This window comes from Somniosus microcephalus, chromosome 26 (genome assembly GCF_052327205.1).
Source record: "Somniosus microcephalus isolate GS21.2 chromosome 26, FLI_Smic_1.0, whole genome shotgun sequence".
Lineage (NCBI taxonomy): Eukaryota > Metazoa > Chordata > Chondrichthyes > Squaliformes > Somniosidae > Somniosus > Somniosus microcephalus.
In genome coordinates this window covers 23,631,213-23,651,396 of record NC_141012.1, presented here as the reverse complement: position 1 = coordinate 23,651,396, position 20,184 = coordinate 23,631,213, and the positions used below count along the sequence as shown (strand labels likewise).

At 41.7% G+C, this 20,184-nt stretch overlaps 1 protein-coding gene across 19 annotated transcripts in view; it reads left to right on the top strand.

Annotated features, from left to right (window-relative positions):
• Positions 1-10,236: 10,236 nt before the first annotated feature.
• The window catches only part of LOC147100348 (neural cell adhesion molecule 1-like), a 576,064-nt gene continuing 566,116 nt past the window's right edge, over positions 10,237-20,184 (top strand). For 6 of the 19 annotated variants that reach the window (XM_085967957.1, XM_085967958.1, XM_085967956.1 and 3 more), the window contains exon 1: positions 10,238-10,452. In XM_085967957.1, coding sequence (XP_085824083.1) covers positions 10,401-10,452 — 52 coding nt within the window. In that variant the 5' untranslated portion in view covers positions 10,238-10,400. Of the gene's footprint in view, positions 10,453-20,184 lie in introns of all 19 variants that reach the window. The other 13 variants (XM_085967969.1, XM_085967965.1, XM_085967964.1 and 10 more) reach the window with 7 other exon arrangements.

The window sequence follows — 20,184 nt, the reverse complement described above, 5'->3', positions numbered from 1 at the left end:
GTCGTACGGGTGCGAATGCATCTGTAGTGTCTCCCAGATGGCAGGAGGGCGAACAGACTGTGGCTGGGGTGGGTGGGGTCTTTGATGATGGACCGTGACCTCCGTAGACAGCGTTTCTGGTATATGTGCTCTATGGTCGGTAGCCGGGTGCCGGTAATGCGTTGGGCAGTTTTGACTACCCGCTGCAGGGCTTTCCGGTCATAGTAGCTACAGCTGCCATACCATACTGTGATACAGTTTGTCAGGATGCTCTCTATTGTGCAGCGGTAAAAGTTAGTCATGCACCTAGATTGAGCCATTCCATGGCACGGTGCATTGGTACATCAATGAGCAATGCTGATGATCTTTTCAGTTTGAGGTTATTTTGAAATTGCATTCCCACCCATTCATAGTTGATGGGAAGAAAATTGAGCCCTCGGATGATTTTTCACAAGTAACAATTGTAACAATCATCTCTCAGCATATTTCTCTTTGTAACAACTGCATTGTATCTACAAAGGAGTCTAGTTCCCTGTACCTTACTGCATTACAGAATGGCGCTAAATATAATAATCACTAATGCTGCCAAGATGATTTTTATGATGAAGTATTATGGCAATTCGGAGAAAAGTTAGCCACTATGCTAATATCCTGTAATTCATTTTCTGGGCATTTAGCATTAATGTCTGAACATGATGTCTTAGAAGGGACCAAACCATTTCTATGACAAAATGCTCCACAGACAATCATCCGTAAATGGAAAGGAGGCCGCATAATTTATTCATTCTAATTTTGGATAAAGTTCAAGAAAATTAAATGCAGAATGCAAAAATAAGTTGGCATTATGAAGTGAAATGACTTTGTGATTTTGCAGTGCATTGATTTTTCAAGGGAATAGCACAAGGTTTTGCTACCTCTTATTTTGAAACAGGAAAACAAAGCAAAAAAGAAACCGATCCCATTTTATTTCAATGGATATAAAGCTTTCGATGAGCCAACAAAAATATTGTCTTCTCTCCATGTTATTATACTAGGAACCTTGTCAATAGTCTAAGATAGGTACAGATACCATAGCTCCAAGGCTCGATTCTAATCAAGGCATAACAGCTGCATTGGTTTATCTATATTAGAGACTACAATTCCGAGGCATCGCATTGAAATACACAAGCAATTAAATGGGTCATTTTGGGCGGCACCAGCCATAATTGGCCGCGCCAAAAAACAGCTTACGCCATGATTAGAATCAAGACATAAGTCAACCCTTGTAGCTCCAACAAGGCTGTTATCAATCATTCTGTGCAGAGTATTCTATTTCTGTTGGGGGGTTTTTTTCCTAATACACATGGAGTCTTTATCTGAAATACAGTCAAAACATAATGACCATAAATTATATTTTATTACCAATTATAAAGTGCCATTTGGGGGATGAAAATGGATAGATCATACATTGCTTTAGGTCACAAAATGATGCTGTGACTTTGGTGTGATCTTATCGGGTTTTTATGACAGAAACAATTTTATGGCAATGAATTAGAAATGAAGTAAGTCTAAAATTAGTGACAATGCCATCTAGAATAAAGAGAAAATTGCACCATTTTGAAAGATACTCCTTTTAAGAATCAAAGCTTCACAAAGAATTATGATTAATATTGATACCCTTGTTTGTTCCATCTCTTTTTGTTGATTTTTGGATAGATTTTACTTAACCAGTAAGTGCTAATGGCATCCATGTGCGCCCTAGCTGAACAAGTAACTGAGGCCGATAGCATGAAGCAACTGAATAAACATCACTAGAAATGTACTTGTTGACCTCGGGATGCTTCGGCTTTACTGTGTATGTTAGCTCAGCTTCCTCACACTGTCAGTTTTAGTGCTTTTTCCAAATGAGTATTTCTAATAATACCATCAGTATGTGCTAGTTGAATAAAAATATTTAAAAGCTGACAAACATGGATCGAGCAAAACAAGAGGACATTAAAGTTCATCATTGATCTTTGAAACCATTTAAATTTTAAAGAAACCCTGAAAGAGAGACTCTTTCTTCAAAGAACATCCTTATTCTAACTGTCTTCTCCTATTCCTCCGATGTGGCAGAATAGTGAACTCCCCTCTAAGCCATTGATCTTTGCTGCAACTTTATAATGTATTCCATATTTAGTTACTTCCCACTTATTTTTGCTGACTTTTGTAATTAATTCAAAAATACAGGTTTATTGCAGTGCTTTGATGAAAGAAAAAAACACTCACATTCCACCTTCATCCACTTTAATGAAAACAATGAAACATGCAGAAAAATATAGTCATGAAAATATTGCGCATTTTTTATTACTTACTGCTTGCCCCGTGTTACAATTAAGTACTTAGCATGTATTATACATAATCATTCCAATATTTGTCCGGTGTTACAATTTTTTGTGTTTGTTGATTTTGGTTTTATTATAAACTAGGGAAGTCATATAGGAAAAAATAAATATTAAGATGCGGTCTTAAAAACACAAAAGTAAATAAACCTCAATGGCCCAGAAATTCGGGTCGAGGCTTCCCGCGGGTGCAAGCCCCCGACCTGCACTTACCTAGCGCGCCGGCTGTTGTGCTGTGGGCCTGCGTGGGATTCCGATCCTGGGCCTCCTCCAACTGCCGGCGCGCAGTGCTTGCGTATCCCAGGGGCGCAGTTAGTTCGAAGCATCCCCTGGGATCACGTGGGCCATGGAGAGCCAATGGTAGCAGGGAATCTGTATTCATAGATTTGACAGGAAGACCTGTCAAATCTATGAATACAATTCAGCCCCAAAACATAACTAAAACTTCAAATAATTTTTTTTTTAATCACATTTTTAAAATAACTATAAATTACATAAAATAACTATTTTAAACAATATGTTACAAAATAGGGGTAAGTATAATAAATGAAGATGATGAGAAGGTCTTTCTATCATCCAAAGAAAGACAGTATAAGACCTGTGAAACTCAAGGTTGACCAGCATTTATCATTTTTAAAACATTACTGTACATTTTTGACCCAACTGTTATTTTTCGAAAGATGAGTTCAGACTCTAGACTCTCCATTAACAATTTTTAAGGCTTTCTATCTTAGATACGATGGGAGCCTAAACCTTTATTGGGTTAGCGCTTTTCAACATTGTGGGAAGGCAGTCTCCTGGGAAACTCTGAGATCTTTGCAGCTTTAGAGTTTGCTCCATATGTCATTAAATGTGGGGATTGGGTGTACTTGTAGAACTGTTAATAAAAAAAATGAAATGATCTTAGTGAATTTGAGAATTGATTGTTTCTCTCAATGGTCCAGAATATTGTAAAGCCACTCACTAATACTAGTATCTGAGAGATAATGGCCCAGAATTTGCACTGGGTAATAACAGTGAACTAATAGCGTTCGCTGTTATTACCCCTTTGAACCTGACTGCAACTTCAGGATTTAGCGCACGCGCATCTTAACATGGAAATCCTGAAGTTGTGGTCAGTCATTCACTGCTCCGACACTGACTGCCCTGCGGACATCCCCCCACCCCCTCCCCCCATAGTCGGCAATCAGTGAAACTGACGAAAACTTGGGTAATATCGCTGTTAAATACCCCATTCAAAGTTAGGCCTTGTTGGATTAGGTGTAACTGAGGTTTTAACAATGTATTGATTGCTGGACAAATGTTAAGGCCCTGAAAAACTAATTTTAATTTTGTGGAGTGTCAAATTTCTCCATTATAATAAAAATTACAATTTTTAAGAAACTTTAAAAGAAAAATCTATTTTTTTCAAAGTTTGTTCATATTTATTTCAGGTTAACTTTTTCCCCATGTGAGAGCCCCAATCGTTGTTTTGTTCTCTGTAACGTTTTTTAAAAAGTCAGAATAAAAGGAGCTTCTTCACTTCCTGGTCCCCTGGCTGTGAGAATTCTGCATTGTGATTGGCTGTTTCGACAGCTTGTTGGTGTCACAGCAGCTCGCCCTATGGGCTTCCCACTACACTACACTGACCTCAATTGCATGTCAGAAAAGGCAAATTCTTGCCACAGAGATCGCGAGATCTTTGTGGGTAGCTTTCTTCGGGGCCAGCGGTGAACGCCTTTGCTTCGCCGCTGACCGCCAATATGGCACTTGATGAGAATTTATTGGATAAGACCTTTCTAGGCTACAGGAGATTTCTTCCTAGGTAATAACCCATTTCTTGCTGTACCTCTGCTATAACATGGAGCTATGTTTGATGAATAATGAGGATTGGAGAAAGTTGGGCTTTTAATCCTTGAAAGAAAGCAAGAAAGAAAGGACCTCATTGAGGTAAATAAGAAATAATCCGTATAGAGAAGCTGCATCTGGTAAACTATTCCAAGTTCATTTCTGGTGAGAGGCCAATTTAAGACTGTGTCAGGAAGTTCCATTTTTTTCACAAAGAATGATCAACATGGGGGAAAGGAATTGCTGTGGTTGCTACGGATAGCGACATTGTAATTATATTTATGAAGATTTCCACTGGTTGCTATTCCTGGAAAAATGCCAAATGCTTTAGAATAGAATGCACTAATGATTTTGCTGGAAAACTGACCAGAGAAAATATAGATGAACACGTTTACAGCATCACCAAACACAGCAACCCGAGTTGTTGTTCTTCCACTGAAGAATAGTAGAGATAAGCCCCGGAATTGTTTGAGAAATAGTTGGTCGCTGTTATGAGGGGACTGAAGCTCTTTTCCTGGATGGATAAGCTAGGATGGGCGAATGGTCTTCATCATCTGTATCTATTGTGGAATTTTGTGGCATTATCCACGGGATGCAAGCCGTTACCTTATGAGGTGGCCACCATTTATCTCACTTCTTTCAGTTAAGGAGAGTGCATTTGATCGAAGTGATCGTGCGTATAATATTTTGTCAAAGAAGGACTTCTGGATCTGGTGACAGTCCTGCCTCAATTATGATGGTGGTCCTCTTGTTGTTGAACCAAATTAACTGTCAATTAACTGTAACTTAATAAAACTTTAACTAAAACTTAACAAATTAAACTAAAATTTGGTTTGCCGGGGTGACAATGCACTCCAGTCCCCGCGGCGCCCACCGGTCTCGGAAGGCCTCAAGTGTGCCAGCGGACACCGCGTGCTCCAACTCCAGGGCCACCCGGGCACGAACATAGCCACGGAAGAGAGGCAGGCAATCAGGCCGGACGACCCCCTCGACCGCCCGCTGCCTGGACCTATTAATGGCCACTTTGGCCAGGCCCAGGAGTAGTCCTACGAGGAGGTCCTCCGACCTGCACGCGCCCCTCCGCACCGGGTGACCGAAGATCAGGAGCGTGGGACTGAAGTGCAACCAAAAATCGAGGAGCAGCCCCTTTAAGTAACGGAACAACGGCTGCAACCTCACACATTGAATATAAACATGGAACACGGTCTCCTCTAGGCCACAAAAAAGGCAGGCGGCCTGGGAGTCCGTGAACCTACTTAACATTTTATTGCACGGGACTGCTCCATGCAACACCCTCCAGGCCAAGTCCCCAATAGAAAAGTGGGGGGACCTCCGCCTCCACCGGACGACAAGATGGCGTGTCTGGTCAGCAAATTATGATGGTGGTGGGGACAAATTCCTGCAGAAATGGAGATTGAGATTTTAGCAGGTGTTCAGACAGATGAGAATTTCCTTTCCATGTTTAGACTGCTTTATTCAATCTTCATATTGTGGATGGAAAGAGCGTCAAAATAATATGTCATAGCGAGGTTAAAATTTTCTATCAATTGCTTCATTTTTAATTTTTATACAATAAAAAATCAAGAAAAGTAAAGAAACACAATTTTAATGGAAAAATATAAGGAGAAATTCATCCCCCAGCAAAAATTATTTTTTTGGTTTCTTATTCAGTTAAGAATGTTTTTGTTTTGACTCTTATTATGGGCAAGTTGATCTGCAGATTTATTTTTCCTCCTTAAGGAGAATCATCATACCTTTTTAAAATTCCTTTGCCAATAACCTGTGGAAACCATCATATAACTCAATATGTGGGGAATTGCAGGCGAACACTACCACTTCAGGGTGAAGCACATTAGTATACCACCCCATTGCAGCATCAATCTTCCTACTTTTTCTCCAGTAATGTGAACTGTTTTGCTCTAGATCTTAGAGTCACAGTCTCATTTAGATGTGCATTCTAAACCAGATAGCATTGCAGGCCTGCGGCACAATATTGATTATTGAGTTGGTTTTGACCTGGGAAATGAACACATTCTTCTTCAGAGTGTACTTACAAAATAACTCTTAGCCACAGTCATAATTCTTGAGTGGTTCACTATTATTCAAATATTTTAAAGGACTTGCATTGTCTGGTAAGTTGTCTTCAAGGCATTTTACCAAGTAAGTAAATAGAGCAGAGAACAGCGATGCAATTAATAACATGATGTCAACCTTAGCTCAGTGACAGCAATCTTGCCTCTGAGTTAGAAAGTTCTGGGATCAAGTCCCACTCCAGAGAATTGAGCACAAAATCTAGGCAGATACTTCAGTGTAGTACTGAAGAAGTGCTGCACTGTCAGAGGTGCTGGCCGTGATTTCATCTACCGAGCTGGGGCCGGGGTCAGTAGCGTGGTCCCAGCCCGCTCTGTTAAGGTGGTTTTACATTGATTGGGCTAGTTAAACCCGCCCAGTGAGGTTCCCAGCCAATTAAAAGGAAGGAAGTCTGATGATGTCATCAGCTGATTTCCTTAAAGGGGCCATGTCCAAATTTACTTTGACAATTGTGCTGTCAGTGTTCTACAGCATTGAGGTGCTGCAAACACAGACAAGCACTGCACTGAGATGCACGGCTGCATCCAGGCTCTCCCATGACTCCCTCCATATGCTTATGGAGGGAGTCACAGTACGCAGGGAGGTTCTCTTCCCTTCCAATGGGCTGAAGAGACCTCTCCAGGAGATCAACACAGCCTTGTTGCACATTGCACAGGAGGGCACAAGCAGGGATGTTGTCAGGAGGACCAGGCTGCAGTGGCACAAACCTTTCAATTATCTCAGCAGATCACGAAACGTTGCTGCAAAGCCACACTCAACCTCATCCTACTGTGCCACTCATCACTTCCCCATCACTCTGGCTTCCCCACCCTACTCCTGCACATCTTTACTCACACCAACTTACCTTGCACCTCCACCCATCCCTCTCTATCTACATTATCACTTCCCCATCTCACTATCCACCCCTCACACTCACCCTCATCCTAGTGCAAGCATACCAACTAACAACACACAAGGGTACCTGGGATGGCAGGAATGACATATGAGGAGAGATTGGGTCGATTGGGCTTATATTCTCTGGAGTTTAGAAGAATGAGAGGGGATCTCATTGAAACTTATAAAAATCTAACAGGACTCGACAGACTAGATGCAGGAAGGATGTTCCCAGTGGCGGGGGAGTCCAGAACCAGGGGTCACAGTCTAAAGATAAGTGGTAAGCCATTTAGGACAGAGATGAGGAGGAATTTCTTCACCCAGAGAGTGGTGAACCTGTGGAATTCTCTACCACAAAAGGCAGTTGAGGCCAATTCATTAAATATATTCAAGAAGGAGTTAGATATATTTCTTAAGGCTAAAGGGATCAAGGGATATCGGGAGAAAGCAGGGACAGGGTACTGAATTTGGATGATCAGCCATGATTTCATTAAATGGCGGAGCAGGCTCGAGGGGCCGAATGGCCTACTCCTGCTCCTATCTTCTATGTTTCTATGTAGGCACTTGGGTGTTTTAGCCAATGTTCATGTGAGGTTTCTGGTAATATGCTGTCAAACATTGAAATCTTTACTTTCAACACTTTGTTAGATTTGTGTGCACCTTTGGAAGTGGCTTAGTGAGTTGCAGTGAATGGTGAGACATAAGGGTACCACCGCGTCCCCACCCCCCCCCCCCCCCACCCTGCAATTTGATGAGTGTGAAAGGAATGGCTTGGGCATTGTGGGGATGCTTTATGGTGTTGTGGGGTGATGCCAACCTGGTGCATCATGTAGCAGCCAGGATGTATAGCATCAAATGAAGTAAATCTGGCCATGGTGAGGCCATCCCTGGCCTCCTGGGCAGCAATGTGGTCGGGTGCTGATGCCCTGTGTCCTGTACTGCATATGTCTACCAAATGCAAGTAACCAACAGTTTCTGAGCTTTGAAAGTGATCAGCTGTAACATGGGATCTTTTATACAACTTTGGCAGCTGTCAGGTCATGAGATAATTCAGTGCTGAATCCCTTCAAGACATGCTGAGTTGACGTGTTCCCTGAGCAGCGGGTAACCCGTAGGGGAACACATAAAATTGAAAGGTAGGCAGAAAATAATACTTAATTAACAATGCATTTAATGATGTCAATTGCCTCCCCCACCGCTTGGTGTCGGGTCTGTTCAGCGCTGACAAACCCGACACCTGGGAGACCCGCGTGGAGGTGGGTTGACAGCGGGGTCCCATCCTCTCAGCACTGGTAAAATCCCAGCCGCTGTCTTTCAGATGAGATGTTAAACTGACGCCTTGCTTACCCCCTCAGGTGGATGTAAAAGATTCCATGGCATTATCTGAAGAAAAACCGGGGAGCTCTCCTGATGTCCTGGCCAATATTTATCCCTCAGCTAATAGCACTAAAGAGATGATCTGGTCTTTGATCTCATTGCAGTTTGTGGGACCTTGCTGTGTGCAAATTGGCTGCCACATTTTGATAGATTATGACAGTGACTACACTTCAAAGATAATTAATTGGCTGTATAGTTCTTTGGGATGCCATGAAAGGAGCGATAGAAAGTTATTTCTTTCTATGATGATGTTACAAATTATATTTAATCCCAAAATATTGAAATTTAAAATTATAATAAAACAAGTGCGATATTCTGAAAACCACAAACCAAAATATTGCTTCCCATATAGCACCTGCTGCGAGGTAGACTTTCCGCCAAAAGCACCACCTCCGTGACCAGTGGGCACTGCAGGATGTAGAGTATCCTGCAGACAACAATATTAATATTTTGATTTAGTTGGGAAGGTATCCCTTTGTTTTTGGCGGGACTTGATGCTTATTTTGGCATAATTTGATTGGACCATCCTATATTAGAGGGGCACTTGCGATGATTCTTGTTTGGTGACCCCGGGGAAACCCTGGGTCACCCCTATTGGTTCATCAAATAAGGTCCAATGACCAACATGGCAGTTCGAGTAGAGGCTTCAGAGCGGGTTCCTCCGCCCCCCCTGTCAGCATTTTAAAAATTGAGCAACCATTTTTGTTGCTGGGACCCGGGGTTGGGAATATTTAATTACTCATTATGTATGTCTTAAAATACAATCCTGCCAGTGTCTTCAATTCCAACTTCAACATTTGCTCGGGGAAATGTTCTTGCACCAATGTTGCCCTGCTGTAAATGGAGAGGGGGGGAGGGGAGAGGGAGGTGGCCCCAACATTAAAATCAATGAATAAGAAATAAGATAGAGTGGATTCACTTTGGGGTATGGGAGCCAGAGTTCAAAATATTCCATAGAAACATAGAAGATAGGAGCAGGAGTCGGCCATTCGGCCCCTCGAGCCTGCTCCGCCATTCAATGAGATCATGGCTGATCATCCAAATTCAGTACACTGTTCCTGCCTTCTCTCCATATCCCTTGATCCCTTTAGCCTTAAGAAATATATCTAATTCCTTCTTGAAAATATTTAATGAATTGGCCTCTACTGCCCTGTGTGGTAGAGAATTCCACAGGTTCACCACTCTCTGGGTGAAGAAATTCCTCCTCATCTCTGTCCAAAATGGCTTACCCCTTATCCTTAGACTGTGACCCCTGGTTCTGGACTTCCCGACCATCGGGAACGTCCTTCCTGCATCTAGTCTGTCTAGTCCTGTTAGAATGTTATAAGTTTCAATGAGATCCCCTCTCATTCTTCTAAACTCCAGCGAGTATAAGCCCAATCGACCCAATCTCTCCTCATACGTCATTCCTGGCATCTCAGGTATCAGCCTGGTGAATCTTCGCTGCACTCCCTCCATTACTTGTGTGTGCCTTAAAATAAAATCCTGCCAATGTCTTAAATTCCAACTCCACCCTTTGCTGGGGGGACATGTCCTTGCAGCAGTGTTGCCCAGCTGGAAGTGGAGAGAGAGAGAGGAGAGAGGTGGGAGAGGGTGGTCCCAACATTGCAATCACTGAATAAGCACTAAGACAGAGTGAATCCACTGCGGGGTTTAAGAATGGCCAGGGGGGGGCGGATGGATCTGGGAGAGAGAGAGAGAGAGACAGACAGACGGAGGGGGAGAGCAGGGAAGGGGACTACTTGCGGAGTGTGCCAGCTGCGCGGGCGGATACGGCATGGATTAAAGGAGCGCGGAGTGATTAGGTGGAGGCAGAAGCGACTGGCGAGCAGTAGCGAGTGAGCGACAAGAGCCGAGCGAAATCACCAGCCAGAGCCAATTCCAGCACCAACAATGTTACAAACCAGGATTTTCCTAATCGGGCTACTCTTCACTAGCACTACAGGTACGATTTTTGGAACCACCCCCCTCCCATCCAAAAAAAAAACACAGCAATCAAATTGTTGCTGAACGTATTAATTTCTTGCAAAAAAAATTTGGACGAGTGAGCAATATTGCATTTTTTTAATGTCCTGCACTGCAATCGCTTTTTTGTTCAGTTGCAAATGTGATTGATTTTATTTTAAAAACTGCAAAAAGAGGCATCCAATGTAGATTCCTCTGCTGTCTTCGTTTGCATGGGAAGCAAGCGGGCTGTTTTTGTTCATTTTTAATATAATGCAGTGATTTCTTTGTCCGCTAATGGTCTTCAATAAGGTGAAATATTTGAGTGGAGTGCTTTCCCTTGCTGGTGTAAAAATCTATCCACATCCTCATAAATAAATGACAGGAGATTCTTGAGTAACGGTGGGTTTTGCCTTCGCAAAATCTGTGAAATTGCATTGTTTCCCTTTGCGTTTTGGTGGTGGGGGGGGTCCATTTTTAATAATTACAGATAATTTTATAAAAAATTGAACCGGTCCTGTATCTCGAATAAGAAAATAACAGTGGAATAAGGAGCTGATCTGAATGTGTTTCCCAGCAGGAGGTGCTGAATGAACAAGCGCCTGTGTTTTTTAATTGGAACCTTTTGTATCTTTCAGGTTGTATTAATTGCAACTTAAATAAAACATGGATTTTTTTTTTAAATCGATGATTTTATTTCCAAGTTCCTCTCCTTGGGTTCCTGTTTTTTTTCAATAAATGGAACATGCACCCCCATCTTGCTGATCTAAACTCCTGTTTATTTGTACGATTTGCGACAATGGGATCGGCTGCGATGCTTTCTTTAATGTGACATGTTTAGGGGGAAAAAAATGAAGCTAGATTTGGAAATCGAAGGAAGGGGGGAGAAACTGACATGTGATACTCACTCCCTGCTGTTTCTGATCAAACTGTTTCTATTTCACCCCTGGGCGGGAAACCGTTATCTTTATTTCCCACTGTATTTTTTTGTGTGATCCTGTTTTTAAAAAAAGGGGAAAGGGTCGATCAGGATAGTATCTGGGCTTTTAGAGATTACGGTTTAATTAGAAAAGGGGGCGAAATTGATGTGTGTCTTTTGGAAAAGGTGTCTGGATTTGAAGTGGGACACAGTGTGGGTCCCACTTGGTGACGCAAGTGCGAATTAAATAGGGTAAAACAAATCATTCTGATCTCCGGGGGATTGGGGGGAAAACAATTCAGCGGGGTGTTTATGGCATATTTATTCTGGGATGGTGAGCACCCTTTTTTCTTCCTTCGGGGGGCAGTGGCTGCCTGTTCATTCAACACCTACCTCCCCTTCCCCTTGAGCGTTGATACAATGTTACCGAGGATTTAAAGATTAAGGAAGCGGTGTCGAGTCCCGCGGCGACCGGGGGAGCGCTGCTATCCGCCGCTTTCCCCGAGAATGCCTCCCTGGGAGGCGGATCGAGTATTGGCCAAACCCTCCCTCTCCCTCCCGCTAACCCAGAGCGTCGTATAAACGCCAGGGCGAGACAAAACAAATAATTAGATCCCAAGGAAACTCATTTCCAAATCTTGTTTTTTTGGGTTCTGTCCAAAGAATTTTCCTAAATACACACACACACAAAAAAAACCCTCAAACGGGCGGCAGTAATCGGGTGAAATAGCATCTTTTGTTGAAGGAAAACATTGTCCCATTGACAAGGGGACGCCAATTTATTCCCACTTCCCTTTTTGGTTTGGATACTGCAATTAACCAAAATGTTTGAAAAGCTCCAACTAACAGTGTCTGCTTTGCATGCCCGGAGTCCTTTGTTATTTTTTTTACAGACTGGGTTTTTTTCCCCCTCTGTGTGTTTGTCGACACGAGTCCCAGCGGAGTTTGGAGGGGGGCGTTAATAAAAATGAGAAGTGTGAAATGCTGATTGTAATCGCTTTGCTCTCTCCGTGATTCAGTCCAGTTTATTTTTGTTGTGGGGAGAGAGACGGGCATTTGCTGGGTGACAGGCGTAATCGAGATTTTGCTTTTACTCATTCCTGGAGAAACTGGGAAAGGGAGACGCGGATAATAAAACCATGTCGATTGCATTTTATGACCCGCCTTAAAGGCGATGAAAACATTACCTTTTGATAAATGACCAGGGTGAAAACTGAAGTCTCCTCCTAACTAGGGCGTGCTTTGTGTTCTCGCTTCTCCTCCCAGCACCTTTCTGGATTCTACCCAAGTGCCTTTTCCTCCCCTTCAAAATAGTCGACACAACATCGAGTGAATTAAAGGGCTATTTAGCCAACAAACCACAAAAAACAACCCTTGCTATTTTATAATAGACATCTTTTCATCAATGTGAATTCAGGGCGGAATTCTACACCTGCTGCGATCGGTCTGGCAGGGAAATCAAACCTTTTTTTTCCGAGTGGATAAATGGGGAGAACAAACAAGGTGATGCTGGCGCTGAGAGTAACGGTGCATTGGGTACAACGGAAGCCGCATTTCCACCGTGCTTTAGCGCAGGCGGCTGGCATCATGTCCAGAGATGCGACCTTGTACGAAATCGCGAAGCCTGGGCGTGTCACCGCACGTGGTTTAAAGTGGCATTTTTGAGGCACTTTTTGGACTGGGGAAGGCGATCTTGCTTGTCTGCATCTAGCGCACTGTCAACAATTTTAAGAGACAGTCGATCTGTTGGGCTGTAATTACAGCGGGCCAGAGACATCGTCCAAAGCACCGCTGGACAGATGAAACTGCCTTGTGGCTGCGTCCCAAGTGTCCTCGCATTTTGCTCTCGGTCCAATTCCCTTTACAGGACCCCACCCCACCCCGCCCCGCCCCGTGAAGTGTCACCTTTTGAAGGAAAAAGGGGAATACGAGGAGTTCCAAAGGCGTAAAATGCTGGAATGAGAATTCGGTTTTTAATAAAGTAACTCCATGCAAGGACAAAAAAAAAACCTTTTACAACACAAGAGTTGCAGGATGAAATCTGAAATCGGAGTAGAAAATTAAACCTAGGTGAATATAAATATAGCAGCGATACTCTAATCTCGAGTGCAGGGATACGATTGAGGTGGAGCCTCGCCTCACAGCTCAGCAGTAAAGGCGTGGTATTCAGCCTGTGCTGTGTGACATTAGATATCCTGGCTCTGAAAGGCTAAAAACGGCTACATCTGCTCGTTAGGCTGTTTAGCTTTTTGAAGTCCCCAATGACAGGCCAGTGCCGGGTTTTAAAGCATTACTATATGGTATTTATATGTGATGCTCAGTAGACACAGACAACCACACAAATACTGAAAGGAACGCGTGCCTGCTTCCATGGGATCTTTACTTGCTTCTTTGTTTGATATCCCAGCTGCACAAAATATTAAATCAGAAGTGTATGCTTCGTATCTGATGTGATGCTGTGGTCCATGTTTTATCTGTTGGGATAATTAACATGCACATTTTTCATTGCACATCTGACGAACATTAAACATACTTGTTCATTTTTCCATCATATAAATTACTGACATAATATTTGCAATAAAAAAGTGTGATTTTTAAAAAGAAAAATCTTAAATATTTGCCAACTGGTTAATCTGTTAATAAAACCACTGTGTGTAAAATTCACTTTCAAAGCATGATTTTTTTTAAAACACACCCAACAAGCTGCAAATGTGTATCGATTACTGTCTGATGTTAATTTATCCATGGTGCGTTTAACATGTTCATTATCCCGAGCATTGGCACAAGAACCCTGGGTGGATTTCACTTCAAAGTAGCGATGATGGCCAACAAAAACCCTAATTGATTAGAAATGTATGCTCAGTAGCCTTTTCAAGGGAAATATGTGTTTTCGTGAAATAAACTGTTTGATATGTGATGGGTTGATGCTGTGCACAAACTGCTGGCAAGGCCTAGGTTTTACCTATCTCCTATTGTTTTATACTCAATTGCTGGATGTCAGCTATTAGATTTTGGAACAATCTATCCAATCTGTATGGAACAATGGATATCCAAGGGCGAATAAGAGGACTTTGACTAAACTGATGGGTTCCTGTGACTACAAGCTGGAACTCCAGAATTGGGTTATAGCTTTTAACTCGCTTTTATTGATTTTTCAAGAAAAAGGAAAGGGCAAAATAAAAAAGGAGTGCACATCTTGATGTGTTACATTACAAATAGCCTTATATAGAGCTGTTTTCCAAACCAGGTAAAGGGAACGCTGAATGTGTCACCACATTGAAGTGGGCAGTGGAAGACCTAACTGAAGTGATGGTGAATCTAACAAACACATTGGGAGATGTGCTTACCTAACTCACTTGTCGGGAAACTGCAGCGATCAGGTGTAACGTTGGTTTTACATCCCACCTGATTTTACTCTCTGTTGATGTCACTGGAGAGTAATATTGGGCGGGGTGTGAAACCGGCATTCCCGCCCGCGAGTTAGGTTAAAATTACCCCCATTGTAACCGTCTTCCCCCAATTTTTTGGTTATTTTTCTGCCCACCTTAGGCTGCCTACAAAACACGTACCATAACGAGCAATTGCAAGGCTATCTGTGCCCAAGTCACCACCACAATAATGTTCTGTAAGGAGTTGCTAGGAGGCGCACTGGAACAGTCTCCCATGACACATGTTCCAGCTTTCTTGCCCCCTTGCAGAGGAGGCTAGCCCTCTGCTTGCTTCCTTCCCTGCATGAACCTGTCTGAAATATGGGAACTCGCAGTGTATAGAAATGTGGGCGCAATACAGTAGCCAACCATTTTGTTGGAGTGAGGTAGTACAAACTGTCAGTTTTAGAATATACTGTATAAGAATGTCTGAAAATCTTTAGATTATACCAAAGAGTACCAACCTCCAAGGTAGATCTGGCAATTCTCATTTTGATCCATAATCCATTTAGGTTTCTGGATTAGAAAATAAAATCCTATTTTGCCCTGGTTTTTCATATGATATATGATCTCAAAGAAGTCAAATACTTTCATTGCCCCCAGGTTCCAGAGCTTATCCAAAGTCTGTGTCAATGACAGAATTGTCTGTTGAGTTCAAAGAAGAACCAATATAAACAAGCTATCAGGGCTTTATCATCAAAGGTAAACAAAAACTGCAGATGCTGGCAGTCTATAACAAAAACAGAACATGTTGGAAACACTCAGCAGGCCAGGCAGCATCTGTGGAGAGATCAGAAGATGTTGATGTTTTGGGTGTTGGCTCTTTGTCAAAACTGAATTGTGACAAAGGGTCCACACCCGATACGTCAATTCCTCTTCTCTCCACCGATCATGCCTGACTTGCTGAATGTTTCCAGCATTTTCTGTTTTTGTTGCACAGAACCTGTTTAATTACATTAACAGCGACCTGTTACTACTATGGCACAAACTGAAGGATTCCTTCCAAACATTTACTCAGGGTTTGAGGTGGCATTTTCCATTATTTTCAGTACACTGATGAGCGGTGGATGGAGCAACAACTTTTAATTATGGTGTTTTCATTTAAAATGTTTATAATGCTTGTGTAAATGTCATTATTTTTTTGCTGTTTTGCCATGTATTCGAGTGCCAGCACAGTGCTACTAAAGGATGATGTATTCATGTACGAAATAGAAATGTAAAATACTGGAAACAGACAGCAGGTCCATCAGCACCTGGAAAGAGGAAGGACAAGTTCCCACTTCAGTTGCCGATGTATCTTCTCAGTTGGTGAACCACCTTTTTCTCTTTTCCAATGGTGACAGATTTCCAGCATTTTCTTTAGTTCTGATTTTTTCAACATTTTCTGTTTTTTCAACCTTTTCTGCTTGATATCATTACTTCAGATTTAACGAGGAAATAATCTTCAATTAAAGTATGTGTAAATTCCATTTTAAGAATATATATTACAGGGGTAGAAATTTGTGTTGGATAACAGGGCAAAATGAGAGTTTTCTCGTCAAGCGCCCGTGATACTCCCCACTTGATATTTAGTTCCATTGAGTTCAGTAGAACTGAATATTGGACAGGGCGTATAACAGGTGGCCAAAGAGGTACCGCTGGTTTTGCAACTACCGTCCAAGACACATTTCTACCCCTTGTATTCTAATCTTTTTACCTGATCTTTTGGCAATTCGCAAAAATGTTACTAAATTTATTCATAAGGTGAGCCATTTAATGTTAGAAATTCCCTGAGAAAGTTCCCCTCCACAGGGTTGCCTGTCCCTCTATGATCTGGACCTTGACTCCCAGCATTGAAAATTGCACTCAGACCTTTAATGCTACAAAATACTTTGTGTGAGACTGAGATGCGTTATAGAAGTTGTTATTTTATTTTGCCTATTTGCAGCTATAATACCCAGAGTGCACTGTGACATCCTGTGTCACATGACAACCAGGTGGTAAATTTCTAAAAAATTTTATTATTCACGGGGTGTGGGCGTCGCTGGCAAGGCCAGTATTTATTGCCCACTCCTAATTGCCCGCTGCAGTCCATTGTAGCAGTTTTTGATACAACTTGTGCAGCCATTTCAGAAGGCAGTTAAGGGTCAACCACATTGCTGTGGGCCTGGAGTCACATATAGGCCAGACCGGGTAAGGGAGGCACATTTCCTTCCCTACAGGGCATTAGTGAACCAGATGGGTTTTTCCAGACAATCCGATAGTTTGATGGTCACCATTACCGATACCGCTTTTTATTCCGGATTTATTTAATTAACTGAATTTAAATTCCCCAGCTGCCATGGTGGGATTTGAACTTGCAGCTAACTGGATCATTAGTCCAGTAACATAACCATTATGCTGCCGTACCCATCTAAATGGCAGCTGTGATGCAAGAGCAATAGTAATAGGATATCGAAAGAAAAAACCCCACACTTTTTCAGTTTAAGTCATTCAATAAAAAGTGAATGATTGTTAGGGATGAGAGCTTTGTAGTGTTGTTGAGGGAGACTGATATTTGTACCAGGGTTGGCAGTACTGTTTGAGATACTTTCATACCGAGCTCAGTTATTGGAGCCAGAGACTAGTCAGGAATTGTGAATCGCCACCTGTTCAAGATGCTGCTTATTGGAAAGTTTGACCGTGGAAAAAGCCTCCTTGTTGGGAAAAGCTTCCCTTCTGTAGCACTGTGCCAATGATAGCTTCATCGAGAACTACAAATCCACTGCAGGAGGCAAGGAGGAGAAAAAAAATCTCTTGAGTAAATAACTGAGAAAAAGAAGGAAGGTTTGGGGGCAGGAGAACAAAGGAATAGGCCAATAAAGGATGGCATTATGAAAAGTTATTGCAAATCTACTGTGATAAGGGGAGAAAAAATATTTTAAAGTAGTAACAATAAGAGAGAAGAAGAAGGTTACTTGCATCTTGCGGCAGTTTTGTCAAATGGTAGGTAAATATTACAAGTATATTTATGAGGCCTATATGTTTTAATATCAGTGAGTGAGTGTGACTTTTTTTACATTGTGAGTCAGGTGATTTATTACTTCAGTAAAATTGTATCACAATACTTACCGCTGCTGTCCCAGTGAGGCTGCAATGGGACTCTGACAAACATGAATAAATTCCTACTGCAGCTCCCACGCTACCCAAGAGCAATGCCAGAGGAAATTTACTAGTACATTGTTAAAACTCCCTTTCCTTTCTCCTATCTTAAATCAAAAAGTGCATATCTTAACATTAGCTGCCCAGAACACTAATTAATCTGTGCCAATCGGTCATCTTTGTTTCTTTTACAAAGAGAAAAGAATCAATAGTGTATCTTGTGAGAATATTACAAAAATGCCTAAACATTGTTAGAGTAAATGTGTTTAATGGAGGTATATCATTGTCTAAATAGACCAGATGACACTGGCTCCTCTATTGTATGTTGACCATTACTCAGAATGCGGTCACCCCTTAATTAGTGCTTGGCCCTTCAGTTTTGTTAGCACTCTATACACAATCTGGGGATATCAGAGAATATTAATGGAAAGAATATCCTTTATTTTGCAATGTTCTGTGCGTAGAGGCCATTGGGGTGTAACATTGGTTGATGATGAACAGTCAGCATTGGCAGATGTAAATGATGTGGTCTCAGTGACTTGTGTCTATGGGATTTTATTATACCGATCGTGACATTCACCACCAGTAGTCATTTGACCAGTGTGTGTGTGTAAATAAGTGGTGGTTGGATACTGGGCATCGTTATGATAAACTTAAAAAAAATTCTTCCATTGTGTGTCAACTATTTGCTTCACTGTGTATGCTTAGTCTGCTGTAACTAATAAATGTAAATTGATTGAATACCCACATCGAATGGTAAAGGCGAATAATAGGATTCTTTCATTTTACTGCCTGTTGTCTGAAAGTGCATCCTGGGACTGTTTTTCCTTGACCACCATAACTAAAGCAGGAATAACATGTATTACACCAGTGAGTATAGTTTGTGCATGAGAAATAGCCATCTTCTACTTAGAGTTTGCTTGTACATCTGCATAGTAGAAGAGTTTTCTTTTACACTTTTACCTAAAGAGATTAACGTTTTTGTTTTCAAGTACCTATCTTGGCACAGAAATGAATGTTGAAGAGAATAGACCTAACATTGTATGCATAATGTAGTTAGGAGAATGCATTTACAGCTTGATTGAGCCTAGTAATGGTGTAGCACCTGGTATCGTAACTGAAAATGTTGTTACAACCATTTTCTAACTAAAAATACAAGACAGCTGCAAAAATCCTTGAAGCTGAAACTTGATTCGTACAAAGGTCCCTGAACTAGTGTGTGCATGGAGGCTACCATGCGGGAAACTGAGGACATAAACCAACTGTGTGGAGAAAAATGTTAGAAAGTAAAATAATCATGTTGTGGATTTTATTGCCTGTCAAATGTGCATGTGGTGTGAGAGTACATTTTTAGAATATTTCTGTGCGGAGATAGGAGAGATATATTTTGTTACACAGCAAGACTAAACTAAGTGCAGAGGGCGGGCTGCAGTGAAGCTGATTAGACAAACTATGTGCAGGCTTCTGTCTAAAGTCACTGTAGGAAAGAAAATGATCTTTGAAGTGGAAAGTTCATGGCATAGGGGGACCTATGTCTGCTGTGTACAGCTGAAGTGACAGTAACAAGAGGCGGAGAGGCGAAGTGCAGAAAGGAGGTACTGTAGTTCATGGAGGGGGTTCCATGGGAACACGAGAGCCATTCGTGTGAAAATAAAACTGGGATGACATTAGATAAACACAGGACGGATGACTGGATGGTTCGCATTGGAGCAGAAGCACAATGTGAATAAAGCATGCAGTGGAGAACACAATAGAAATAGGCTGGACGATGAGGGAAGGTGGTTGATGGGTCAAGTACTGGGATTTGGTGCTTAACAATGAAGCAGGATCAACAGACATGCTTGCTAGCTGTCAGCCCTTCACATTTTAACTATACATTTTGCATCATAATGAACAAAAACCATATTGAGAATAGTATCAAATAATAGTCACACTAATAGGGGTTTGAGGTCGACAGTAGTTTAATGTTTGTCTTTTTAAGACCATGTAATTTTCTTTTTTTGATTATCATCATGGATGAAAGGGGAAAAGATTAGGTACTTAAGCTGCTTTAAGTTTTCACATTTATACATTTAGTTACAATATTGAATAAATAGAGAGTTACAGATGGCTGTGAATGTATTACAAAGCTGTAACATGTGAGGGATTTGGATGACTTCCTAAGCTACAAGTCAATCTGAGTCTCCTGTGTATCTTGCACTTTATAATGTTACAGTCATCTTTTATTTGCTGTATTATGCAGTTATTTAATTACCATTTTGAACTT